At 37.8% G+C, this 23,259-nt stretch overlaps 2 protein-coding genes and 1 non-coding gene across 7 annotated transcripts in view; 1 reads left to right on the top strand and 2 right to left on the bottom strand.

The window, feature by feature from the left end:
• The window catches only part of PIGN (phosphatidylinositol glycan anchor biosynthesis class N), a 79,250-nt gene extending 75,441 nt beyond the window's left edge, over positions 1-3,809 (bottom strand). The window contains exons 1-2 of the mRNA XM_054583755.1: positions 3,643-3,809; positions 1,582-1,728 (exon numbers count right to left, since the gene is read on the bottom strand). Coding sequence (XP_054439730.1) covers positions 1,582-1,615 — 34 coding nt within the window. The 5' untranslated portion in view covers positions 1,616-1,728; positions 3,643-3,809. The remainder of the gene's footprint in view (positions 1-1,581; positions 1,729-3,642) is intronic.
• A 235-nt stretch (positions 3,810-4,044) lies between these two features.
• The window catches only part of RELCH (RAB11 binding and LisH domain, coiled-coil and HEAT repeat containing), a 90,037-nt gene continuing 70,822 nt past the window's right edge, over positions 4,045-23,259 (top strand). For all 5 annotated transcript variants that reach the window (XM_054583756.1, XM_054583757.1, XM_054583758.1 and 2 more), the window contains exons 1-2: positions 4,045-4,801; positions 20,613-20,702. In XM_054583756.1, coding sequence (XP_054439731.1) covers positions 4,276-4,801; positions 20,613-20,702 — 616 coding nt within the window. In that variant the 5' untranslated portion in view covers positions 4,045-4,275. The remainder of the gene's footprint in view (positions 4,802-20,612; positions 20,703-23,259) is intronic.
• On the bottom strand, positions 11,863-12,015 carry LOC129078939 (U12 minor spliceosomal RNA). The gene has a single exon (XR_008530010.1). It is a non-coding gene; the product is annotated as a U12 minor spliceosomal RNA (small nuclear RNA).

Below are 23,259 nucleotides of genomic sequence, written 5' to 3' on the forward strand. Positions count from 1 at the left end.
AGTGACTTTTGGAGTCACTCACAACTTGGTTGTGGGCACTCTTCTCTCCTCATTCTACACTTTCTATTTAGGCATTTTAAATCATACCTTTGGTTTCAGTAATGACCTATATGCAAAATTCAGAACAAATTATAGCTCCAAATCCATATATATAACTCCAACCATGACACATCTATTGGCATATTTCAAAGAAATGCAACTGAGTATGTTTTTAACCAAACTCACGGCCTCCCCCCCCCCTACCCCGCCCCCGACCTCTGGCCCTCGCCAGGCCCTCGTGAGTTTTGTTTATGTAGGAGCCCCCACTAAGCCTAGGGTTCCCAGTCTCAGGTAAAGGCACCACCTTCCATCCCAATATGCGAATCGGAGAACTAGGAATCATCCTTTATTCTGCTGTTTCGAATATCTCACCCCTTATATAAAGCCCTTCAGTGCCTCTCCCCCATCCTAATCAAGACTGAAATCCTTAATGGGACCAACAAGGTCTTACATGGACTGGCCTCTGCCTCTTTTTCCAGCCGGTCCCATAGCACCCCCCACCCCGGCCTTTGCTTTACGGCATCTCACTGTGCTGGCCTTCTGACCAATTTATTTCCTTCCATGTGCCGTGCTTCCTACTGCTGCAGGGCCTCCACGAGTACAAGTCTTCTCCGTAGAATGCACTTCCAACCTTCCCTCCACCCTCTCACCCCCTGTCCCATAATATCTGCTTGCGCTTTCAAGCACCACCTCCTCTGGGACTATGCAGTCCACAGCAGAAACCAAAACCTTCCCTTCGGCTTCTAGTTACCCAGCCATGCCGTTCAGTATTTGGATTACCGTCTCTCTCTATCACTTAACCATAATTTCATCTCAGCAAGACAGGGCTTCTCCAGCACTCATCCCAGTCCCGGGCGCTTAGCAAGCGTTTACCGAATTACTTCGGACTCTCATTTCAAAGGTACATGGAATATGCACTATTGCCACTAGAGGTTGCTTTGCTTCTCTTTTTATTGCTCCAGAACATAGAGAAAAACTGAAGATTCAGGATACAAAATCACATTTTATTCAGATTTACTGAAAAAGAAAAACTTTGTCATAATTCAATTATTTAGAAACCTCTCAAAATAAGTGAATAACTACTAAAAATTTTAAAAGACACATATCCATGTACCAATAAAAGGTTCTGCCCATAAAATGTTTACTACACATTAAAAAACAATAAAATATTAGATATTTCTAAAACTTTAAGTCGACCACAACTTGCATTTAAAATTTTACTTGCAGTTCAAATTTTAAGCCTTTTAAAGCCAAAAATAATTTTTGGACACAAAAATGACTTAAGTAATTGGAAAATAAGCAATGTTACATTTTCATCATTAAGGTAAAAACTGCAATGATTATTCTCATTATTCAATGACACATTAGCTGTGAAGATCCATATTAATGCAAATCTTGCTCAGTCAAAAAAATTCCTAACATATTAATAATAAACTATTGTTAAGCAGAGATCCACAATTATTAATATTCTAACATGTGCTACTTCTTAAAATTTTAAATTGATAAGTAAACTTCTGTACAGCACAAAAGTAAAGTACTTACAGATAAGACTGGCCAGTTGATTCGTTATGGGCATGGAAGGTCACATCAACAAATCCATGAAGAGAGGATATAAAGTAGAAACAGGAAACTAGGTTTGTACAGGACACCGATCATGAAGAACTTCTACATCCAACGTCTTACAACTCTCTGCAGAAACATTTTAAATCTACGTTCAACTTATATTCTAGAAGTCAGCCCCTAACTTAAAGCTGTTTTTTGGGCCCTACTAACTTACTTACTTTCTCCAGTTGATACTTATTTTATTTAAAAACGTGTCAAATATTTTCAATATATGCTAATATTGCACAAAATGGTAACTGGCGGTAATAACATTTATGGTATACTAAGTACCAGTCTCTGCGACAAACACATTCCTAATTCTGTGTATTTTTATTATTCCTTTGACAGACTGATGAATGTAAGTGAGGTGAGAGCAGTACCTAACTTTCTAAAGGTCTCACAGCAAATAATTCCTATAACTGCGACACGGATTTTAAGCTCTTCCTCCTGATAAGAACGAGCCTCTTGAGAGACCATAAGTTCAGGAAACTTCTAAAATTCCCCATTACAGAGATGGAATTATATATAAACTATCCATCTCTAATCGTGCCCTCCCCAAGCCATTTGTAGTCTCTCTCATTCCTCCATTCCAGAGATTGGTTCCATTTCAATCTTTCTGGCAAACTCACTTACAATAAGATCAGCAATCCTTTGTCCCAAGAAATATGCAACAGGGTATAGCATTAGTTATTTTTAATACCATTTTCCTAACATGGGATTTTTTTTCCATGTTTTTCTTCAGTATATGTCACTGAAAAATATTTAGAATTCAAACATCAGGTGCTAACGTTCTATAAAAAATATTTCACATTCTTAGTACTAACATTGTGCAAAAAACTTCTAGCAAAAACAAAACAAAAAACCCAAAGCTTCATTCAAATGAAAATTTGTTTTACTGAGCCTGGGCAAACTGAAAGGAACGCCTACACTTAACTGCTGGCATACCTTTGCATGTAAACCAATAACTTGACCCAAGGTTATATAAGAATGCTCTATTTTAATTTTTCCACAGAGCTAAAGGAGATACTTTACTGCTTGGATGTAATACGTACCTTATCTGATAACATAATTACTGCTACCTATTTACTTTGGTTCTTAAAGGAAGCTATACAGAAAGAAAGGAAATCTTAAACCTGCGAAAGTAGCAATTTATGTGTGAAGAAAAGAGACACTCTTATGAATAGCACTCTAATACTGTTGGCTAAAAACTAATATCCCCTTTACCACCTCGGATTGTAATCAAGGAATAACATAAAAGATAAACATTCAACTTCCAAATTTAGTATACTTACTTTATGTGCTAACACTTGATAAAGAAAATCAAAACTATCTAAAGCGTCTACGTTTTAAAATAATTAAGTTTCACCGTCAATATCTGAATTCCAACCTAAACGGACAAGTTGCAAGGCATAGTGGGAGAAGAATGGCTTTGGACGTTAAAAGAATTGCTTGGAGTGCCTCTGAATATTCATGAGTGGAGTTGACTTGAACAGGTCAATGAACGTTTCTAGGTTTAAATTCACTTCTCTGTCTACTGGATGGGACTGTTATGGACTGGATGGGACTTTATTATTGGTGCAAATTATGTTATAGTCCTAAGCATTTACTGCGCCCCTAACAGTTTGTTATCCGGGTCGAGGCTACCAGGGTATTCACAGATGCAAGCAAATCCTTTTTCCACTTACTTTGCGCCTCCCACACCCCACCCCACCCGCCGTTTTGTAGCGCTAATTCAAGGGCGAGAAGACGCGCCCCAGAGCTGCAAGCAGTCGGTCAGGCCCTATTGCCCGGCCTCCAGAGCAACCAGGCACGTGGCTGAGAAGGGAAGGAAAAGACGCCAAATTCTAACTCCTGCCTGCGCACCCGCTACACGTGCAGGAAAAATGTCACCGATTAGCAGCAAACAGAAAAAGTGAAGCGTGCTGAAGCAGCAGCGCGTTTGCGGCCATGGGACCAGCTTCGGTGCCACCGTCCCTCTGCGCACTGGTCCCCGGATTTTACCTGGGACTTATCCCGGTCAGGCCTGATCCGGGAACGAGGCCTCCTCAGCGCGAAGGAAGGACCCAACTCTTTGGCAGAGTTCTCCTCTGCCCCCCAAAAGAACGTCCCTAAGTCACGGTCACAACCACATCTCAATCACAGAACGCCCCCCGACATTCACCTGGCCAGCGACTGCTCTCGCGATAATTCTAGGGCCAGTCCTGTGTAACTTCTCCTCCTCCTTATTATTCTCCTGGCCAATCAAACAGGAGTCGGGGCGGGGTTTTGCCTGCCTGCCTGGAGCAGCTTTGCTCGCGGCTGCTGTGAACCTACCGCGCGGGGCGGGGCGGGGCGGGGCGGGAGCAGGTCGGGGCGGAGAGACAGGGGAAAACCGCGCCCCATTTTTCTCGCGAGACTGGAGACCAGGAAGACGCCTGCAGAGCCCGGCTGCTGGTGCAGCTGTGGCTGAGGCAGCCAGTGGTGCTGCGTCCGGACCTTCTGCCTCTAAGCCTACGCCTGGTCTGCAGGTGGGGAGGCAGGACGTGGCCAGGTCTGGCTGTGGTGGTGCGCAGTGCCCGCTGAGGCTTAGGGGGAATTCAGGCTTAGGCCTGTCAGAGCCAGTCAGGGAGGTACACAGACGCCTGACAGGATAAGATGGCGGCGATGGTGCCTGGAGGTAGTGGCAGTGGTGGCGGTGGTGTGAATCCATTCCTCAGTGATTCGGACGAGGACGACGACGAGGTAGCGACGACCGAGGAGCGGCGGGCAGGACTTCGGCTGGGTTCCGGGGGCGACCTAGATCCTGGCTCTGCGGACTCGCTATCGCCCCAGGATCCCGTGGCCTTAGGGAGCAGTGCACGGCCAGGGCTCCCTGGGGAGGCAGCGGCATCGGTGGCTTTAGGGGGCAGCGGGGAGACCCCGGCCCGATTGTCAATCGATGCGATCGCTGCTCAGCTGTTGCGCGATCAATACTTGCTGACCGCCCTGGAGCTGCACACCGAGCTGTTAGAGAACGGCCGCGAGCTGCCTCGGCTGCGCGACTACTTCTCCAATCCGGGCAACTTCGAGAGGCAGAGTGGGACCCCGCCGGGGATGGGGGCACCGGGAATTCCCGGAGCTGTCGGCGTTGGAGGTGCAGGAGGTCGGGAGCCAAGCATGACGTCGGGCGGGGGCCAGCTCAGTAAGTGAACGCGGCCTGTCTCTCCGGCAGGATTGTTAGGGATATGGGGGAGGGTTTTTCTGGGCGGGTGCTGAGTGTTATGAACGTTTTAAAGAGACAGTTGCATGGACGGGGGTCTTTGGCGGGGGAAGCAGGAGGATCTGGCAGTGACTGCTCCCTCCGCCGCCCTCATCCCTTGGCTGAACTTGCTCCTGGCTCCCCTGTTGGAATCGATATCTATAAAAAATATCCAGCGTTTCTAGTTCACTGGCTATTACAGGACTCCAGACGGCTCCCTTGCAGACTGGCTTATCGCTTTAATCATTTTTCCTTTTTCTCCAATTTCCTGAATCGCCACTACCAGGAAAGAATGTTTCTTGAATTGTTCGCAGTGGTGCAAAGAATAGGAAATGTTGTTCCTCTATCCTCAAAGTCAGATCTACCAAAGACCCTTTGTCTTCGGGATGACTTTCTCACTTAGAAAAAGGGGGGGAGGGGGGGAGCGGGAGGTTCAACTGCATAAAATGTGTTCTGTTCAAAGATAGTTAATTTAATTCCATTTCGAGGCCTTAATTTCAGTAGTTTCCAAAATCACAGGAAACCTCTGGAGCCGATAGCAAGTTCTGCCTGCCATCTGTCTCGTGGTCCCACCACACCGCAGCCTTTTTATTCTGCGTGAGACAGGAATTTGGTGTTTGACCTTGTTAAAATCATCTCTAGCAGCACCGAGTAATCGTTTACCCCATTTGTCATATACTGTTTGTAAGCGTCTCTTATGGCTTGAAAAGTACCCTCAAGGGGATGTATGTTGGATCCCCAGTATCTCCTTTTGGGAGGCCTCTCAGATTTTCCCGCATGAATGGTAGGAGATATTTTAGTGTGTTACATGGGAACCACCGGAATTTACTGACACATGTTCAACATGCAGTTCTGAAGTTGTAGCCCAACTGATTCCTTTTTGTCTCTGTGCTTTTGAATGGTGCAAGAGGCTAACATGGCCAGACTTAGATGTAGCAGAAAGTGCAAGGGGTGCATTTCTGCCAAGGTAAAGCCTCCATGGATTTCCCTCTTGCATATGGAATTGTCTCGGTTGCTGTAATAACTTCCTTACTCAATGTGTGGGATAATCGTCCTCTGCAGAGATGTCTCATTGCTGGCCTAAGACTCTAAAATGGAGCAAGGCAGCGTAACAAAAGTGTTCGGTAGTTGGGGGTTTTGTTTTTGTGAGGATGTCTGAGTTATCCAGGAACGGTTTTCACCTGACAAGCTTTCCTGCTTCCTCAAGACCCAGCTCAGATGACATCTTTGCAAATACTTCTCATGCTCTCCATGCCTCCTCCTTCAGACCTCGGCCACAGCCTTTAACACTTTTGTATCTGGTTTGTCAGCAATAGCATTTTTCTCTATTAGTCAGTCGCTTCTTCGGGGACATTTTCATATCCTTACGTTTTGTGCAGTCCCTGTGCCTATTGAACATAACTGAAGTACATCTGCTAGGTTTTCTATTGTATTAATATACTGAAATGCTTCATTCTTACTTTATAACTTTATTTAATTTAAAAGAATTTCTTAACCTTTCAGCCTACCTTATTATGGCTTGGTATCACTGTTTATAGTGAAAATTTCTCTTAAAAACTTTTTGTATAGAAATAGTGGCTTATAATTTAGACTAAATATTTTAGCAATGTTTGACGGTACAAATTTCTTCTAATTGCCTTTGTATTATATGTGTTTGTAACTTAAGTCCTGTGATTTAAAAAAAAATCACAATTTAAGTACAATCAAATATTCATGTGCACTTCCGCTCTTCTATTATCCTTGTTTATTTGCACCTGTTTTAGGTACTGGAGACACACATGTAGAGTATACAAATACACACGCACTGAGGAAGGTTTAACAGCATCCCTGGCCTCTCTACTCCCTCGATGCCAGTAGCAACCACCCCCAACCCCTGCCCCCCACCCTCCAAGCTGTAGCAACCAAGCATGCCCCTAACATTGTTCAGGGAAGGGGAGGGCAGAATTTCCTCACTGAGAAAGAACCGTTTCTACACATAAGTTTTGCCTGTTCTAAAACTGCATATAAATAGAATCATGGAGTGTATATTCTTTTCTGTCTGGCTTCTTCTGCTCAACCTGTTTTTTAAATTTATCCATTTTTTAACGTGTATTAGTAGTTCATTTTGTGGTTTATCCATTCCTCTGTTGGAAGTGTGTGTGTGTGAGTGTGTGTGTGTGTGTGTGTAGTGCTGGGCTGTATGAATAAAGCTGTCATGAATCATGAATGTGCTTGTACAAATGTTGAATGGACATGTGGTTTTTTGGGGGGGAGGGGTAGCAGTAATACCTAGGAATAGACTTGCTGGGTTATATAGTTGGTATGTAGTTAAGTTTATAAGGAACTGTCAAAGTGTTTTCCAAGGTGGTTGTAGCATTTAAAATTCCTATCACCAATGTATGAAAGTTCCAATTTATATACTACATCCCCAAACACTTGGTATTTTCAGGCTTTTAATTTAACTTATTCTAGTGAGAATGTTGTGGTGTCTCATTGTGGTTTTAATTTTTATTTCTCTGAGGATTAGAGATGCTGAGCTCATCTGCATCTTAGTGTTTCTGCTTTTGTGAAATATCTGTTCATGTCTTCTCCCTGATGTTTTAAAGTAGGTGTTTTTTGTTACTTTGTTTTTTGTCTCACCTTTGAGTTGTAGTTATTCATGTATTCTGGACTGAAGTCTTTTGTCAGTGTTTTGAAAATATTTTTCCCCAGTATGGTTTGCCTTTCCAGTTTTTAAGAGTGTGTCTTAACAAAAGTATTTAATTTCATCAAGTCTGATTAATCAATTTTTCTTAAATAATTCATACTTTTTGTGTCCTAATGTGATCATTTTACTTGTGAACCTACAGTCTTTTTGAGTTATTTTCCTCTTTCAGATTTTGTTTCACAACCCTACTACTTTTTTCTCAGAATTCTCAAAAGAATACATATCTCATTATGCTTAATGTTCCTTCTTTAGTATCATCAGTGCTAAAAGTGTCAGAATTGCAGTCTTCAAAGTACCCATCTCTTCCACTGTACAAAGTAGTTCCTACCCTTTAGATTGGATTTGGGTTTAGTGCTTCCTCTGGTTTCTGAGAGAGAAAATATCAACTGAATATTTCTAAAAGTTAGTAATTTCACTGCTCTTAGCTGAATGAGACTTTCCACTATTGTCTGGACTTTATACTTGTACATTCTTAGATATATCTGTTGTATAAGTGTCATTTTTTTCTTGCCTATGTCTTTGCAGTACTTTCAGAGATATTATTAAACATGTTGCAGAAATTTATTCAGATATTTTCACTGCTTAACACAGTGACCTGAATATAGTTGATGTTCAATATTTTACATTGATCAATATATTTCTTAAATTGTGTGATGAATTAAGCATTGATTGAAGGGATCCAAAAGATTTAAAAAAAAAAAAAGATTTTAAAGAGAAAGAGGAAGGTGGAAAGAGAGAGAAACATCAGTCTGTTGTTATGCTTACTTGTACATTCATTGGCTGATTCTTGTGTGTGCCCTGACCAGGGATTGAACCTGCAACCTTGGTGTATAGGGACAGTGCTCCAACCAGCTGAGCTACCTGGCCAGGACTGGGATCCGAAAGATGTTTAATGCATGTTCTTAATGGAGAGGCAAGACTAACATGAAAAAACTATATGACTATATAATAGTCTTCTGTAGTACAGATTATGATGTAAACGTTCAGATATAGAAAAATCAGTATCTGTTATGGTAATGAAATGGCCTTGGGAAAGTAAGGCTTAGATATGACCATCAAGGATGGGTGAAATTTGACTAAATAGTAACTTTATTATTTGGTCAAATTTAGACTCTATATCCTGAGTGAGGAAAGGAAAAGGAAGTGGGGTTAAAGAAAAGATAGTATTTATTTCATATTTTGCCTTGTTTAAAACATCTTCTGGAAACATGCTTACCACTATCTGGCTCTCCACTTAATATAGTGTTTCCATTTGGGTAGTTGTAAAAAGGCAGATTGATGTTTTAAGCCATTGTGGTGCTTTTACTAAAAGGAAGCAAGATAGGGGTATTAATCAGGAAAAACAGACCTTATTTCTGTCAAAAATTAAAGTTACAGTTTATGCTTTTCAAACAAGAAAGTTAGGAGTGATCTCCAGAATGTATGCTTGTTTGTTTTTGAAAAACCTTGGTTGGAATAAGCTTCCAGAAATCAGCATATTTTCATTTTGTTTATTAGTATTTTTGGATCCAGAACTAAATTTGGTTACTTTGGTGTTTTGTTGGGGGTTTTTTTATGATTTTTATCAGTGTCCCCTTCCATGGCTGTGTGGTGATCAACTGAAAAAGAACATTTACTGTGGTCCAAAAATACACTGTTAATCTAAATTACAAATATCATTTCAGAAAGTGCTTATACAGGGTGGGGCAAAAGTAGGTTTACAGTTTTTTATATGAAAATAATATAATAATAAATAATAATACAAGAATAAACTATTTTGCCTACTCTAACTATAAACCTACTTTTGCCTCACCCTTGTATTAACAGCCTATTTTTTTTCTTAGAGGTAGTTGATTTTACTGGCTTCTATCAGTAAGTGGAGAGCTGATGATGAATTACAGTTTCTAAATAATTTTTTAAAAGATTTTATTTATTTTTAGTGAGAGAGGAAGGGAAGAATAAAGAAAGGGAGGGGAGAGAAACCTCGATTGGTTGCCTGTTGTATGGGTTGCCTCTCATACAACCCCCAACCAGGACTGAACCTGCAACTCAGGCATGTGCCCCGACCAGGAATCTACCTGCGGCCTTCGCTCTGCGGGACAATGGATGCCCAGCCACGTGAGCAACACCAGTCAGGACTATGGTTTCTAAGTTATTGATACTAAAAGCATACTTGGTGATATTTAAATAGTGTTCTGCTATTTGGTCATATTTTGGATGCAGTTTTTTGACATATAATTGACATATAACATTGTATTGGTCTTAGGTGTACAACATAATGATCGACATATGTATAATTTGTAAAATGATTACCTCAAGTTTAGGGAACATCCATCACCACATACCGTTGTATTAAATTATACTGGGTATTGTGATTGCCTTTGAGGAGAGAAATATTAGGAACATGAATGTGTTCATTCTTTTTAAATTTCACAATTTATATGGAAAATGTTAAGAGTTCATAGTGGGTAGTTGTTACATGGTGCTGTCCTTTGTACTTCCTTTTTTAAAAGCAATTAAAACAGTATGTACTGTGCTTTGTCAAAATTTGCAAGGGAATTTTGTAATGGGAATTGACCCTACTGTTCCTCCTTAATGGGCATCTAATCCTGTAATCAGTGCAGTGTGAGTAGAGTGTGGTGTGTCGGGGACATGAAGTACCCTCTTCTCTCTGGTGTAGGGACACAAAGACGATATTTTGCACAGTAAGTTATTTCTTCATAGGTGCCTGGCTTGTGTCCTCCTTTTTCTGTTACCTTATATTAAATATCAGTATCTTACATATCATCTAGTAAGTAAAATTGCAAAAAAAAAAAAAAAAGCGAAAGAACTGTCATTCTTTGCTCACAAACCACTGGTTACGTATGTACCAGTTGATCTCTTCTCAGTCTCCTGTTGCCATTTATAACCTTGAAGATCAGTTCTGTTTTGTAAGGAAAATCCTCAGAATATGTTAATAATTTTTAGTATAATATTAACACAAATCTCTTTTAGGATATATTTAGCATGTTTCAGGTGAACAAAACTTTTATATTACATTGTATGGGTATCTTGTAAATACATATTCTGTATGTGTGTATGGAAGTAGAATTACCGTTAGAAAAGCACCTACCAACAGTCTTAATATTTCTGATTTTTCTAGTCATGAGTAGAGCTCTGTCTTATTATCATTCTTTTACAATCACGGTAAGGACTGAAGGTTATTTTTTTTCTTCAGGGTTAGATGTGTGAGTAAGGACAGTTGACCAAAGAATGTAAGGTGGAATGATGAGAATTATGAATGTACCACCAAAATCTCTAGTCACATTTTATCATTGTTCTTCAAGGTGAATACTTGCATTTTGTGCCCTTTAGTAAATCACAATAGTAAGGATATTTATCTTTGTCTACGAAACCCTTCAATAAAATGACCATATCAAAATGGTAGCCTGTATTGATAGGTGATTTATGAATCTGTGTTCTCACTGGACTCTTCAATCTCTAATTTTATTTATATAACTTATTATAGACATGATTGCATTGAAACACTTGGACCAAGATTTATTAAAATATCATTTTAAAGTAAAGGCATTAGCAATTGAAAACAACATAAATGGCCAGCAGAAAGGGACTGATCAGTTTAAATAGATAATCAGTGTGTACTGATACAGAATGATCACTGAGTTATATTATAAATTGAATAAATTATGATGTAGCCAATGTGTATATGTTTCCATTTATGTACAAAGAAAGGGAGAGATTTGCATATGGCTAGAATATTTTAAAAGGATCCACACAGTGATCAGCGCTGCAGAGAAGGATTGCTGATCGAGAGCAGGGCCCTTGTGTATCTTAGCACGTAGCATGTCTTAAGTGGCAGGACTGGGATTCCAACCCAGATCGCTGACTTCAGAGTCTACTCTCTTTTCGCTGCACCAAAACTGCCACCATAGGTCAACCTTGGGACACAGCTCGGCAAGAGTTTCCGGTCATTTTAGTGTACAATCAGGCAAAGTATTTTAGTAACTCATTCAGAGTGTATATATCTTATTAACTCAAAGTAGCCAGTTGTCTTAATGTGGAAGGCAAGTGCAGGTAGTACAAAACTGATTATTTTAAAAAAATAAAGTGAAAAACGGAGGCAGAGGGGAATAGTCCACCTAAAGCATCACTCCATTTCCTCAAGGTGCTCACACTGTACAGCTCTCAACTTAATCCACATCAGGACATGCACATCCTTCCTGTGATTCCAAATCAGCTAAGCCTTGACTTAGAGCTAAATGTAGTCACCAGTTGTTCTTCTGAATGAAATAATTTCACAAGGCGAAATTAGTTTGCCCTCTTTTCCTACCCCCCGACCCCGCCCCAGATCCCCACTCCTGGGCATCCCGCAAAATAGGTGGGTCACCTTACGGGCAACCTTTGCCTGCTCAAAAATTCTTCTCACATTTAGCGGTGAGGATTCGGGTGTCACCCTGAATCATTAATTTCCTTACTTATCAGTCTAAGACAGTGCCCTTCCTTCTTCAGTCTTGAAGCTTTCTTGCATGGTTACATCTGTTTTTAGTCTAGTGGTGAAGCCGTGACTAAGTCTCAAGTCTCAAGGAGGAGAAGACCACACAATGCAATCATGGGTGGAGCCTTCTTCCAGATTTTCTTAAACCATTATTTCAGAAATCCCCAGCCATCAGAAAGGATGTTCATTTGTGTTTGAAACCAGCTGGTCCTGCTGTAGGCGGATAAGATTGCTCAAATAATGTCATCACATTTTTTTTTTTTTTTTTTTTTTTGTTATTTCTAACCATCTATCAAGTTCCGTGCTTGTGTGCTGTTGTGGTTCAGACCTTTAGTGCACACGTGCACCATCAGTCTAGTCTTAGAACTGGTGTCTTTAAGCTCTCCATCCTTATTCTTACTTGATTTTAAAAGCTGTTTGTTCCTGTCACTCCAGCTTTTAAAACCTTTTACAATTGCTTCCTCCAGTTCAAAGCAACTCTTTTTCTAACCTCTTTTTTTTTTTTAGTAAAATTGTATATTACAGGAAAAAAGAATGTATAAACCTGTTTAGGAGTTTTAATGTTTTCCCCATTTTTGTGGAATATATGAAAAATTGCTTTAAAATATTTTATCATAGATGTGTAATAAAGTTGTCCCAATAATTTTGCTTCTTCGTGACTTTTCAACTATGTTGTCTATACACTAAATCTCTGTTGTACTCATATCGTTTACTCAATGTCCCTTACTCGTTTTATACTTTCCTGACTCTGCCTTTGTCCGTATTTTTTTCTCTCTTGGAATGCTTATTCTCTGTCCTCCTTTGCTTTTTTCCAGATCCTGTGTATTCCTAAAGGAAAGTCCAGTTTATGTTTCTTCCTTTCCCTGAAGCTTCTCCAGCCATAGTGATCTCTAAGTCCTCTAAACTGTGTGTGTGTGTGTGTGTGTGTGTGTGTGTGTGTGTGTGTACACACACACACACACACATAGTCTCTAACACTTATGGAAATTCATTATGTAGAGACTTGAGAATATATTAGTGTTACTGAACTTTTTTGTGTTAATGTATTAGCTGACTAGGTTTTATTAAAAAAGACGTTAGTTGGAGTTCACATCTCATATATCTTTGTCTTATATCACATATGGTACACCTGACTAAAGTAGATAATTTATAAATGCTTATTTAGCATGAGAATAAAAGAGATTGCATTTAATGATCTTTGTATCACCAGTGCCTAATATTGTGCCTGGCAAACGAGCTTTCAATAACTGTTGAAATTACGTTAAAGAAATGATCTTTAGGTACTAAGATCCTAGAAATACATAAGTTTGAAATGTTCCTTGTGAAAATTAGCCTTTTCCTGGTATAGCCTGTTTTCTTAGATCTGAACAAAGTTGAGTCATAGTTGGTCTTTCTCTGACCATTCTCGGTATCAAGCCCAGTTTGTGTGCAATCTAGGAGATCTGAACTTACATGCTCTTACATACTGTTCAAGAGTCATTTAAAGCTCAGACTTTGGCATCAGAGAGCTTGAGTTCATGTTTCTACTCTGACAATTCCTACTTGTCCAACTGTGCATAGTCTGTTTTCTTTACTGTAAAAGGCAGATGGTAACAACTCCTCTCACAGTGGACTGTTACAAAGGTTAAATAAGGTTATCTGTGAAAAGTGTTTGGCACATAAAAAGTGGTCAAAAATGTTAAGTATCATAATTACGACTGTTATTAATAATAATCCTCCTTTTTACCCGACACCTGTTCATATGTTAAAATCAACTGGCTCTTTAGAAATTTAATTGAACAGTTTGTCAATAAAATTAGTGTTTAAATCTCTTGCTAAGTTTAAATCTTTTGGCTTTGAACTTTAGCTCATTGTGGAATCTTGTGACAAAGATGGGCTGCAAACTGGGAGACTTGAATTCTCACTTGCTCACAGATGAATTTAACCTTTAACATAAATCACTCACTGAATCACTGTTATCTGTGTACCTGACTTAACTCCAGCGGTTTACAGAGTTTACTTAAGGCAAGGGCTTTTACCTTCCTACTTCCCGCTGTGGGTTAGTAAATATTCATGGACTGAATACATAGCTCAATTTTGCTCATTTTTAGAAATGAGAGGTTGGACTATCTCTAAGATCACCTCTCACTCTCAAATATTTTGAATTTAGAGGTCAGTGAAATGACCTCCAACATTAGAGAAGAGTTGAGAATCAGAAAATATAAATGGGAGTTTTGCCATTGACAGATCTCTAAGATTTACTTTTTTTAAAAAAAGATTTTGTTTATTTTTAGAGAGAGGGGAAGGGAAGGAGAAAGAGAAGGAAACATCAGTGTGTGGTTGCCTCTTGCACGCCCCCTACTGGGGACTTAGCCTGCAACCCCGGCATGTGCCCTGACTGGGAATCAAACTGGCGACCCCTTGGTTCACAGGCCAGCACTCAATCCACTGAGTGGCAGAGCCAGGGTATTTTTAATTTAAATGGATAACATAAAATGTTTATGTACCTCAGGATTTAAGGTAAGGCAAATTTATTATCTTTTTATTCATTAAATTTATTTACTATGTATTTCTTTATTATTTACCATGATATAGATTTTTTAGGCATGGTTCAATAAATGACTTTCACTGAAAGAGTTAGAATTTTAAAGACAATTGCTTGATACTATTTTTCTTCCTATTTTTAAATTGCGATTTGGGTACTTTCAAGACTTTTTAATTATAAAATACCCCTATTATGAAAATTATTAAATGTCTTTGGAGAAAAGATACCAAAACACAGAATTCAAACAGTACACAGTTTGTAATGAAGAATTTTAATTCTCCTCTGAGTCAATTACTATTAATGACTTACTGTGTATATTTACAAAACATAAAGCATATATAAGCATATGCAACACACCTACATGGGCTTTTACATCCACATCCTTTAAAAATCTTTCTTTAATATTTTACTATCCTTTCTGTCAGTAACCTGGTACACAGTGGTTTTTCAACAGATGTTTCATTGAATTAGCCAATACTCCTTACCTGTCAGCAGCCAGTAAGTTTTTCTGATACATTTAACTCCTAAAGTGCTATATAATTTTAATAAAAGATTACCTTTTCAACGGCCTGAGACTAATTTTTTTTAATTTTTGTAAAAGTTCATTCTATAATCAGTACTAAAGTATTAGAAGTAAATACAAATAAGAGTACTTAAGTATGTGATTTATGAAATCAGACCAATTTGCAAACTATGGTGAAAGTCCCTGATCATTCAGTTTCTGAGTATAAAATGAATTATTATTAAGAAGTTACTCTATCCTAGAATTTGAAGAAATGCTAGTATATTTTATATTAACATATGGCAGCTTCTTTTTCAATAAAAGAGGTTAATTTTTCCAAATTCTTATTCTTTTATATTAGAGTATTTGGAAGGGCTTTGCTGGCCCTAGAAAAAAATTGTGGCGGCATCTAAAGAAGCATATTTATCTTGGAGTTATAATATTACCTTATCTTAGTCTTAAAATCCAAAGTACACTTTGTTTACAAAATCTGTTATAGGTTAGTCCAATAAAAGTTTAAATTATTTTCTTCCATAAATAATTATTTCTTCTGGCATTGTAGAATACATTTTAATGAATTAAGACATTAATTTTATTATATTGTTATAAAAAATGTCTCAGTTTCTTTTCCTTGGAGAATATAAAGTCATTGGCTTGGAACTAAAAAAATTTTAGAATATACTTTTCAATATATTAAACTTTGTTTAATAAAGTTAAACTGTGTTTTCTTTCTTCAGGGACTTTCCCTACTGCATAGATGATTTCTTTTCAGAGTATAATGGAGTAATAATGTATAATGATCAAATAGGCTCTAACATATGCCTTGTGTATGATTAAAAATATTTCAAGGAGGAAGAGAAAGAAATATTAGAAAACTAACAGATGGATATTTAACATAATAAAAAAATCTGAAATCAAACGACAACAATACTTAACATTCCATGAAAATTAGGACTAAAACAGTGAGGCGTGGTATTACAATACCAGAGTATTAGCTGATATAAGTTCATCCTGTTGGTGTACATGTTTTAAAATACAGGTTAGAGACATCAGAATAGCTAATGAGTAGCTAAGGCATGTGACTAAGAACAGAGAGTACAGTACTTAAGTGGAGTTTCTGGTTAGGGCAGTAACGGCCAAATAAACTAATATATCAGGAAAGTCAAGATGTCGATACATGGTCAAAGAATGTGAATAGAAAATTCACACACACACCCAAAAAGGTAGATGGCCAATATATTTTTCAAAGAATCAAAGAGATGCCTCATTAAGATATAATTTTATAGTATGTTAAGTTGGTGAGATTGAAATTAATAATTGGCAACTGCTATTATATGCTGCTGATGGAACTCAGATTGCTATGTATTTTGGAAAGCAGTTTGAGAAATATGTATTAGTAGCCTTAATGATACGGCAAATTTTTACTGTTTATATGCTTTATGTTTAAAAAACAAGATACAAATTATATGTATTCTCTTTTTAGAAGACTATACATACTTAGACATGGCAAAAAAGAGTTCAAGAAAGACTATCTAAAAATTGTTTTAATGATATCTTTTAATGAAAACTAATGATCTATGACCTTATCCCCAGTTTTAGTGAGATTGGGATAGTTATCTAGTTTTCTATGCACCTTTATTTTTATAATTATTTATAATATTTGTATTTATTTCATTAGAGGGAAAAGCTCATTCATGGTGTGGAGAAAACATTGGAGATCAGTAGTTAGATTAACTTATTTTGGAAGAGCTGAACATTTTAGTTACTATGTAGTAATCTAGGTACTCCATTTTACAATAGATCATATTAGTTATTAACTAGACAGGTATATTTATAGGCCGGTGGTTTATTCCAGTCTGTCATTTTACATTTTCACCTATTTAAAAGATGTATAAATAAAAAGCCTTATAAAGTTTACCTACTATATTTTGAAATTTATTTCCTTTCTTTTTGTTACTCATTGTCTAGCTCTGATTCAGTTTCAAACAATGGGGAGAATAAACACACAATTTTTTTTTATTATTGTTCATGACAATAAGAAGTAATAGTTATTTTCCAGTATTATAACTTTAATTATTAAATTCTAGGAATCAATAGATCCTGATCAGTGTTTTAACTTTTTTCCCTCTCTACATCCAAATTTTTCTCTCAGCATTTTGACAATTTTAAAACTTAATAGTTGAATGTTTACACCCATATATCCACATCTAGATTCTGCAATTGACATTTTACTGTACTTGCTTTATCTCCTGTCTGTATACCTCTCCAGTCCTGTATCTATCCAAAAACTCATCTTATTTTTTTAGTATATTTCAAATTAAGTTGCAAATGTCAGTACACATTCCTCAGTATTTAGGACTCTTTTCTCTTAAGGTAACATTTAAAGCCAATGTATGTCTTAAGTGTACATTTGGTGAGTTTTGACAAATGGATACAGCTGTGATAAGCCACATTCCAGTCAATGTATAGGGCGTTACTGTCCCTTTAGAAAGTCCCCCTGTGCTCCTTCCCATTTAGTCAGTTCCCACCCTTTCCCACCCCACACTCCAAGAGTGTGATTATTATGATTTTTTTCTATTATAAATTACTATTATCTGTTCTAAAACTTCATGTAAATGAACATATATAGAATATATTCTTGCGTAAGTCTTCTTTTATTCAGCATAACACTTTGAGATTTACTCCTGTTGTTGCCTGTTTCAGGTTTTTTTTTTTTAATTGCTGAGTAGCGTTCCCAAGTTCAACCCATTTCCTGAGTTCAGTGCATTTTTAATGTGAACTTCTGAGACTTTCGTGGTGACTGTTATTTGATATTTTTTAAGTTTAAAAGACATTATGGTGTAATGAATGATACTGTAATACTTGGTTTTCTGTCATTATAATTATTATTTATGTTGCCTTAAAACTTAGTATCAAGTTATTATTTATCAGATGTAGTAGAACTGCAGGGAAATTAAATGCTTCTGGATAGAAAGTGTCTTAAAAGAAGAGCTCAATATACAGAACTTCCCTTAGTTCAACTTAACAAGGATTTAAAGAGAAGTCATACATCCCTGACTGGTGTGGCTCAGTGGGGTGGGTGTAGTCCTGCAGACCAAAAGGTCACCAGTTCAAGCCCTGGTAGGGGCACCAGCCTGGCTTGCTAGCCAGGTTCCCAGCTGGGGGCATATCAGTCGATGTTTCTCTCCCTCTTTCTCTCTCCCTTGCCCTTCTCTAAAAATAGGTAGTTCACATTGATAATGACATGGCTCTATCTGAAAATTTAACCATTTTGATTTTTGGCACATACTAATTATTTTAAAAGGATGTGGGGGAGCCAAATCTTTGTTTCTGTAATTTGCATTCATTTGACAGGATTGTGCTTTCTGAACATAAGTAATCTATTTCCTTAGATCAATATGTAAACACTAAGTACTATGTAAAGTAACAGTGTTCAATGAGTTGACCTTGCCTCTAATTTGTCCTTTTTTTTGTATTTATTAGATATGCAATCTTAATAAGTATCAGCTCAATTTCTTTATGTGAGCGAGAACGTTTACACAGCGTTTTCTGTTTAGGGACAGTCTGGCAAAGCTAAGGGCCCTCCCCTTCACCACCTTGCACTCAAAACACAGCAGGACCTCTGAAGCCTCTCTGTTCACCCTTTATATCCCATGACACAAATTCAGTAAGCGAAGTCTTCAGGAATCATTTTTGTAGCCTGTTTCATTTAAACCCACTTCCATTTCTTTACCAGGACATGTTCTACATAAAAAAATAACCCAGGTTGGACCACGTCTCAGAGTCCCGCTGCCGCTGTTGCAGTCCCAATCTGATCAGCTCTCACCTGCATGACTCTAATAGTCTCTTAACTAGATTCTCTACAAAACGCTTTTCTTACAGCAGCTAAATGATTTTGTGAAACCGTGTGTGTTTTTGTTGTTTCCCATTAGACTTGGAATAAGATTCAAACTGTTTGCAATGGTTTTCAATTTGTTTACAGTGGCCTGTGTTGTACCTGGCTCTGGTTTGCCTGAAACTCTTTTACCTCATTCTGACCTCACCTTTTCCAGAAGGGCTTTTCCTGAGCACACTGATATTGCACGCCCTACTGCAATTCCTTGCTCTTCTGGTTTTGTCTTTTTTTAGTTTCTTTATACCATTTTGATCATTATCTAATTTTACTTAATTATTGCTCTGTCTCACTAATCTATTCTCTAAGAAAGGGGACCTTCTCAGTCTTGCTGACCCAGAATCCTCTGCACTTAATTAAAATGGTACCTGACAAATAGCAATAGGGTATTAAGTATGTTCAAATATTAAGTGAAGATTAGTAAGTCTTTTTCTAATTTGAATATTTGAATCTATTTTTAAAATTTCCTATATAGTAAAACAATAGATTTTTATAATGATGACCCAATACTTGCAGAATTCATAGCCATTATAATGCAGAAGCTTATTATTCATGTGTTTCTGATGCTGCTGGTATAAACAAACCTACTGTACTGCCAGTCATACAGAAGTATAGTATGTGCAATTATGTATAGTATGTGATATCTGATAATGATAAGTGATTATGTTACTAGTCTATGTATTTTACTATACTTATCATTATTTTAAAGTATACTCTCTGTACTTATGAAAAAACTTTGCTGTAAAACTGTATGCCATGTTACACTAGCAGCAGCCTCATACAGCTTGTGTTCGCTATGTCTTTCGATCGTTTTTTCTTGTGCTTGATTTTGTACACAAACCTGCTGTACAGGGTTGTAACCTGGGAGCAGTTACCATCTAGGTTTGCATAAATGTGCTCTGCGATGTTTGCACAGGATGAAATTGCCTAATGACACATTTTTCAGTTCTAGAATCTCCACTGACATTTTTTTATAGTCTCTTTTTTTCTCCTAAGATTTCCTCTGCTTTTGTTCTTTGTGCACATGTATTGTTACTTCACTGAGCATGATTATAATAGTTATTTTCAAATGTTAGTCTACTAATTCTAATATCAAGGTTATTTTGGGATTGGTCTCTGTTGATAGTATTTTCTCTTGAAACTGGGTCACACTTTACTAGTTCTTGTATATCAAGTAATTTTGGACTCTATGGTGGACATTGTGTGTGTTATTGTTGTGCAGACAGGATTATGTTGTGTGTTTTCAAACTTAATTTTTTTTAGTAAGAAATTACTTTGTTGGACTCAGTCTGCAGACCTTTGGGCAGCAGCTCAAAATTTTTATTTCCTTCCTTCCTTCCTTCCTTCCTTCCTTCCTTCCTTCCTTCCTTCCTTCCTTCCTTCCCTCCCTCGCTCCCTCCCTCCCTTCCTTCGTATCTTTGTGTTTAGATGGGCTGGTTGCAATATGCACTGTGCATGCATTGTTCAGTAGTTATCTAGAAATTTGGGCAGGGAAACTTGAGATTTTTTTATAGTACTTTAATTGATGTTAGCATTTTTATCTTAGTTTATTGCTTTAATAGAATCCCTAGATCTTACAATGATAGTTTTATTAACTGGAAATAATTATAAGAAATTGATTTCCAGTACCTATTTTGATAAACCTGTTAATTCTTTTATTTTTTTCTTTATTACAGATAGAGCTGGGAGCATCAGTACTCTTGATTCTTTAGACTTTGCAAGATACTCAGATGATGGTAACAGGGAAACAGATGAGAGAGTAGCAGGTGAGTAAGACTGTAAAGACAGATTTGGATTCTTTGACAGTGCAGAAATAATAAAATGACTTGAGGAATTCTTTTTCTTCTACAATTTGGTATGTTAATATAATTATATAGTTATTATACACAATTATTTTACTAATTTATTGGCTCCAGGGAACATCTCAACCCCATCCTCTTTCAGCAATGCTGTGAGTGTCTGGCTTTGCACACGTACAATTTGCTGAGTTCATATAGCCAGCACTTTATAACCATGTAGTTATAAAACTGATATAAAACAGCTATAAGTTAGCCAGAGTTTAGTACAAAGTTAGTTGGACCTTGGCCTTCATATTCCTTTGATTCTCCAAACCAGGGCTGATTTTCAGGTGCTGTATACCAATGCAGCTCTATTAAAATTGTTGGAAATACTTTCATGTTTGTTCAATAAAACTTTGTCTTGAGTTTCCCAGGTATTCCCTTAACCATCACAGCATCTCTCCAGAAATTTCTGACTTTCTTATGATCCAGAAAAGAAAGGGTTAATGCTTGGTACAGGAGGGACCTCCAGTAAAACATTCTTTCTGGTTGCTTGGTTACTTATTCTAGTCTCCTCCTGCTTCCCAGCCTCTCACTAGTTCTGCCTTCTGAGCATCACCATTGGGTCTGTAGAGGCTTCAGAAGACCAGTTTGTGTCTATGTTCTGTCAGTTGTATTCTGCTGGGGATCCACCCTGGAATTACATATAGCAGCCCTGGCTCTTTAAGTGTCAAATGTCTGATACCTTTCTGGTGCCTCAAGACTGTGGCTCTCTCATTGAAGTCATTCTTGAGTGCCTTGTAGGAATCGTAAGTTCCATAGGACATTATTTAGGTGTTTTAGTGTTCCTAATTAGGCTCAGGCAGATGGGGATAGCAGAGAGATACCAGTTAAGTATTTTGATCTCTACTACAATGGAGCACACTACTGGAACAAGGGAGACGCCACATGGGACAGAGAGCCTGTGGATTCAGGGAACAACCGTAATGTAGATTCTTCTCTTGACCATCCCTGTTGAATTTTTTCTTCCAGTTACTGGCACAAATTTGTTAAAACTACCTAATGTTTACCTGTCATGATCATTTTGAATGACAGCGAGTACTGATTATTACGTAGCACTTGGTGCGTTCTAAACACTGTCCTGCATGTTATATGTTATCATCCTCCTCCCCAGGAAACTGAGGCCCTCAGAGGGATTATTTGGGACTTCCGTGGCAGAACCAGGATTCAAATGTAGAGGCCCAGCCACAGAGCACCATATGCTGCCTCTTCGCATGAGGGATGGGCTTTGACCTAATTAAAAATGGCACTGCAGTATATGATTTTTAATCATTGCTTGAGAATGAAGATATTGAGTGTTAAAAACCTCAGAGAGTATTATATAAGTTAAAATGATGTAATTGGTTTCAGTTCAACAGGAGCTTAGAAGAGTCAGCAGTATAAGCCATAGCACTGCCATTTGAATGGGGATGTCAGTGGAAGAGTGGCTGTCTATATCAAATCGATTTGTCTAAGCATTATTAACTGGCAAATGTTTCAAAACAGCAAAGCGCATCAGTCATATCTAAAAATTCACAAATCAAATGGAAGTTATTTGAGTAACTTTAGGACTAATTTATCCTATTATATCATTTTAAGTAGCATATGTTATATATGATTATATAGTAAATATTAGATACTACATATTTTGTTATATATTAAATATTCAATACATGACATTTTAGTTTATAAAGAATAACCAGATCTATCTAGTTTTATATATTATGTTATTGTTTAAATGGTACTATATTAGAAAATAACTTGTACACAGAAATTGGCCATATAATTACTTTCTTATCTTTTTTGCATTTGAAAATCTAAATTTTAGATTTAGTCAAATGTAAGATACTCATCATTCTCATTAGGTATTTTAGTATTCCTAATTAGGGGAAACATTATTGATTTAAAAGAAAATGTCATGACCAAGAAACTAAGAATGAAATGTTTTTAATACATTATAGTTTTCACCTTTTATGTACTTATGTAGGTATGTATGTATTTAGTTAGCTAGTTAGTTAGTTATATTTTTTGCAAGCAGATGGAGTGTATTGAAAAGAGCTTGTGCACACGGGAGTTGACCAGAAAAGGGAAGTCGAGCTCCCCAAAAGGTTCTTGCCGTAGGGGCCTTGGGGTGGGTGTGGAGCTCAGGCATGAGGGCGATGTCAGTGTTCTCCGTCGTCATCTTCGTCGTCATTCTCGGTGGTGGCAGTTGAGCCAGGAGTGACCACGAGGTGTTTTCCGTGGTCGATGGGCCCGTGCAGTGATGAAGCGCCAGCTCTCAGCGGGAGGGCCTGGGGCGGCATCTGCTCCCTGGTGTGCTGTGGCAGGGGCTTACCTTTTAGTTTTTATCTAAGGATTGTACTCAGTCTCTAACAGTGGGGGCATAAAGTAACTTTTGGTTACTCTATGATGCCAATATACAAATAAATGCTATCTTTCACATTCATTGGAAGAGGGAAGAAAAACATTTTCAGAGAATAGCTTTCAGACTTGTACTGTAGCTTGT

Source organism: Pteronotus mesoamericanus, unplaced genomic scaffold (assembly GCF_021234165.1).
Source record: "Pteronotus mesoamericanus isolate MK-2021 breed Mesoamerican mustached bat unplaced genomic scaffold, CSHL_Meso_final contig_74, whole genome shotgun sequence".
In the NCBI taxonomy this organism is placed as follows: Eukaryota; Metazoa; Chordata; class Mammalia; order Chiroptera; family Mormoopidae; genus Pteronotus; species Pteronotus mesoamericanus.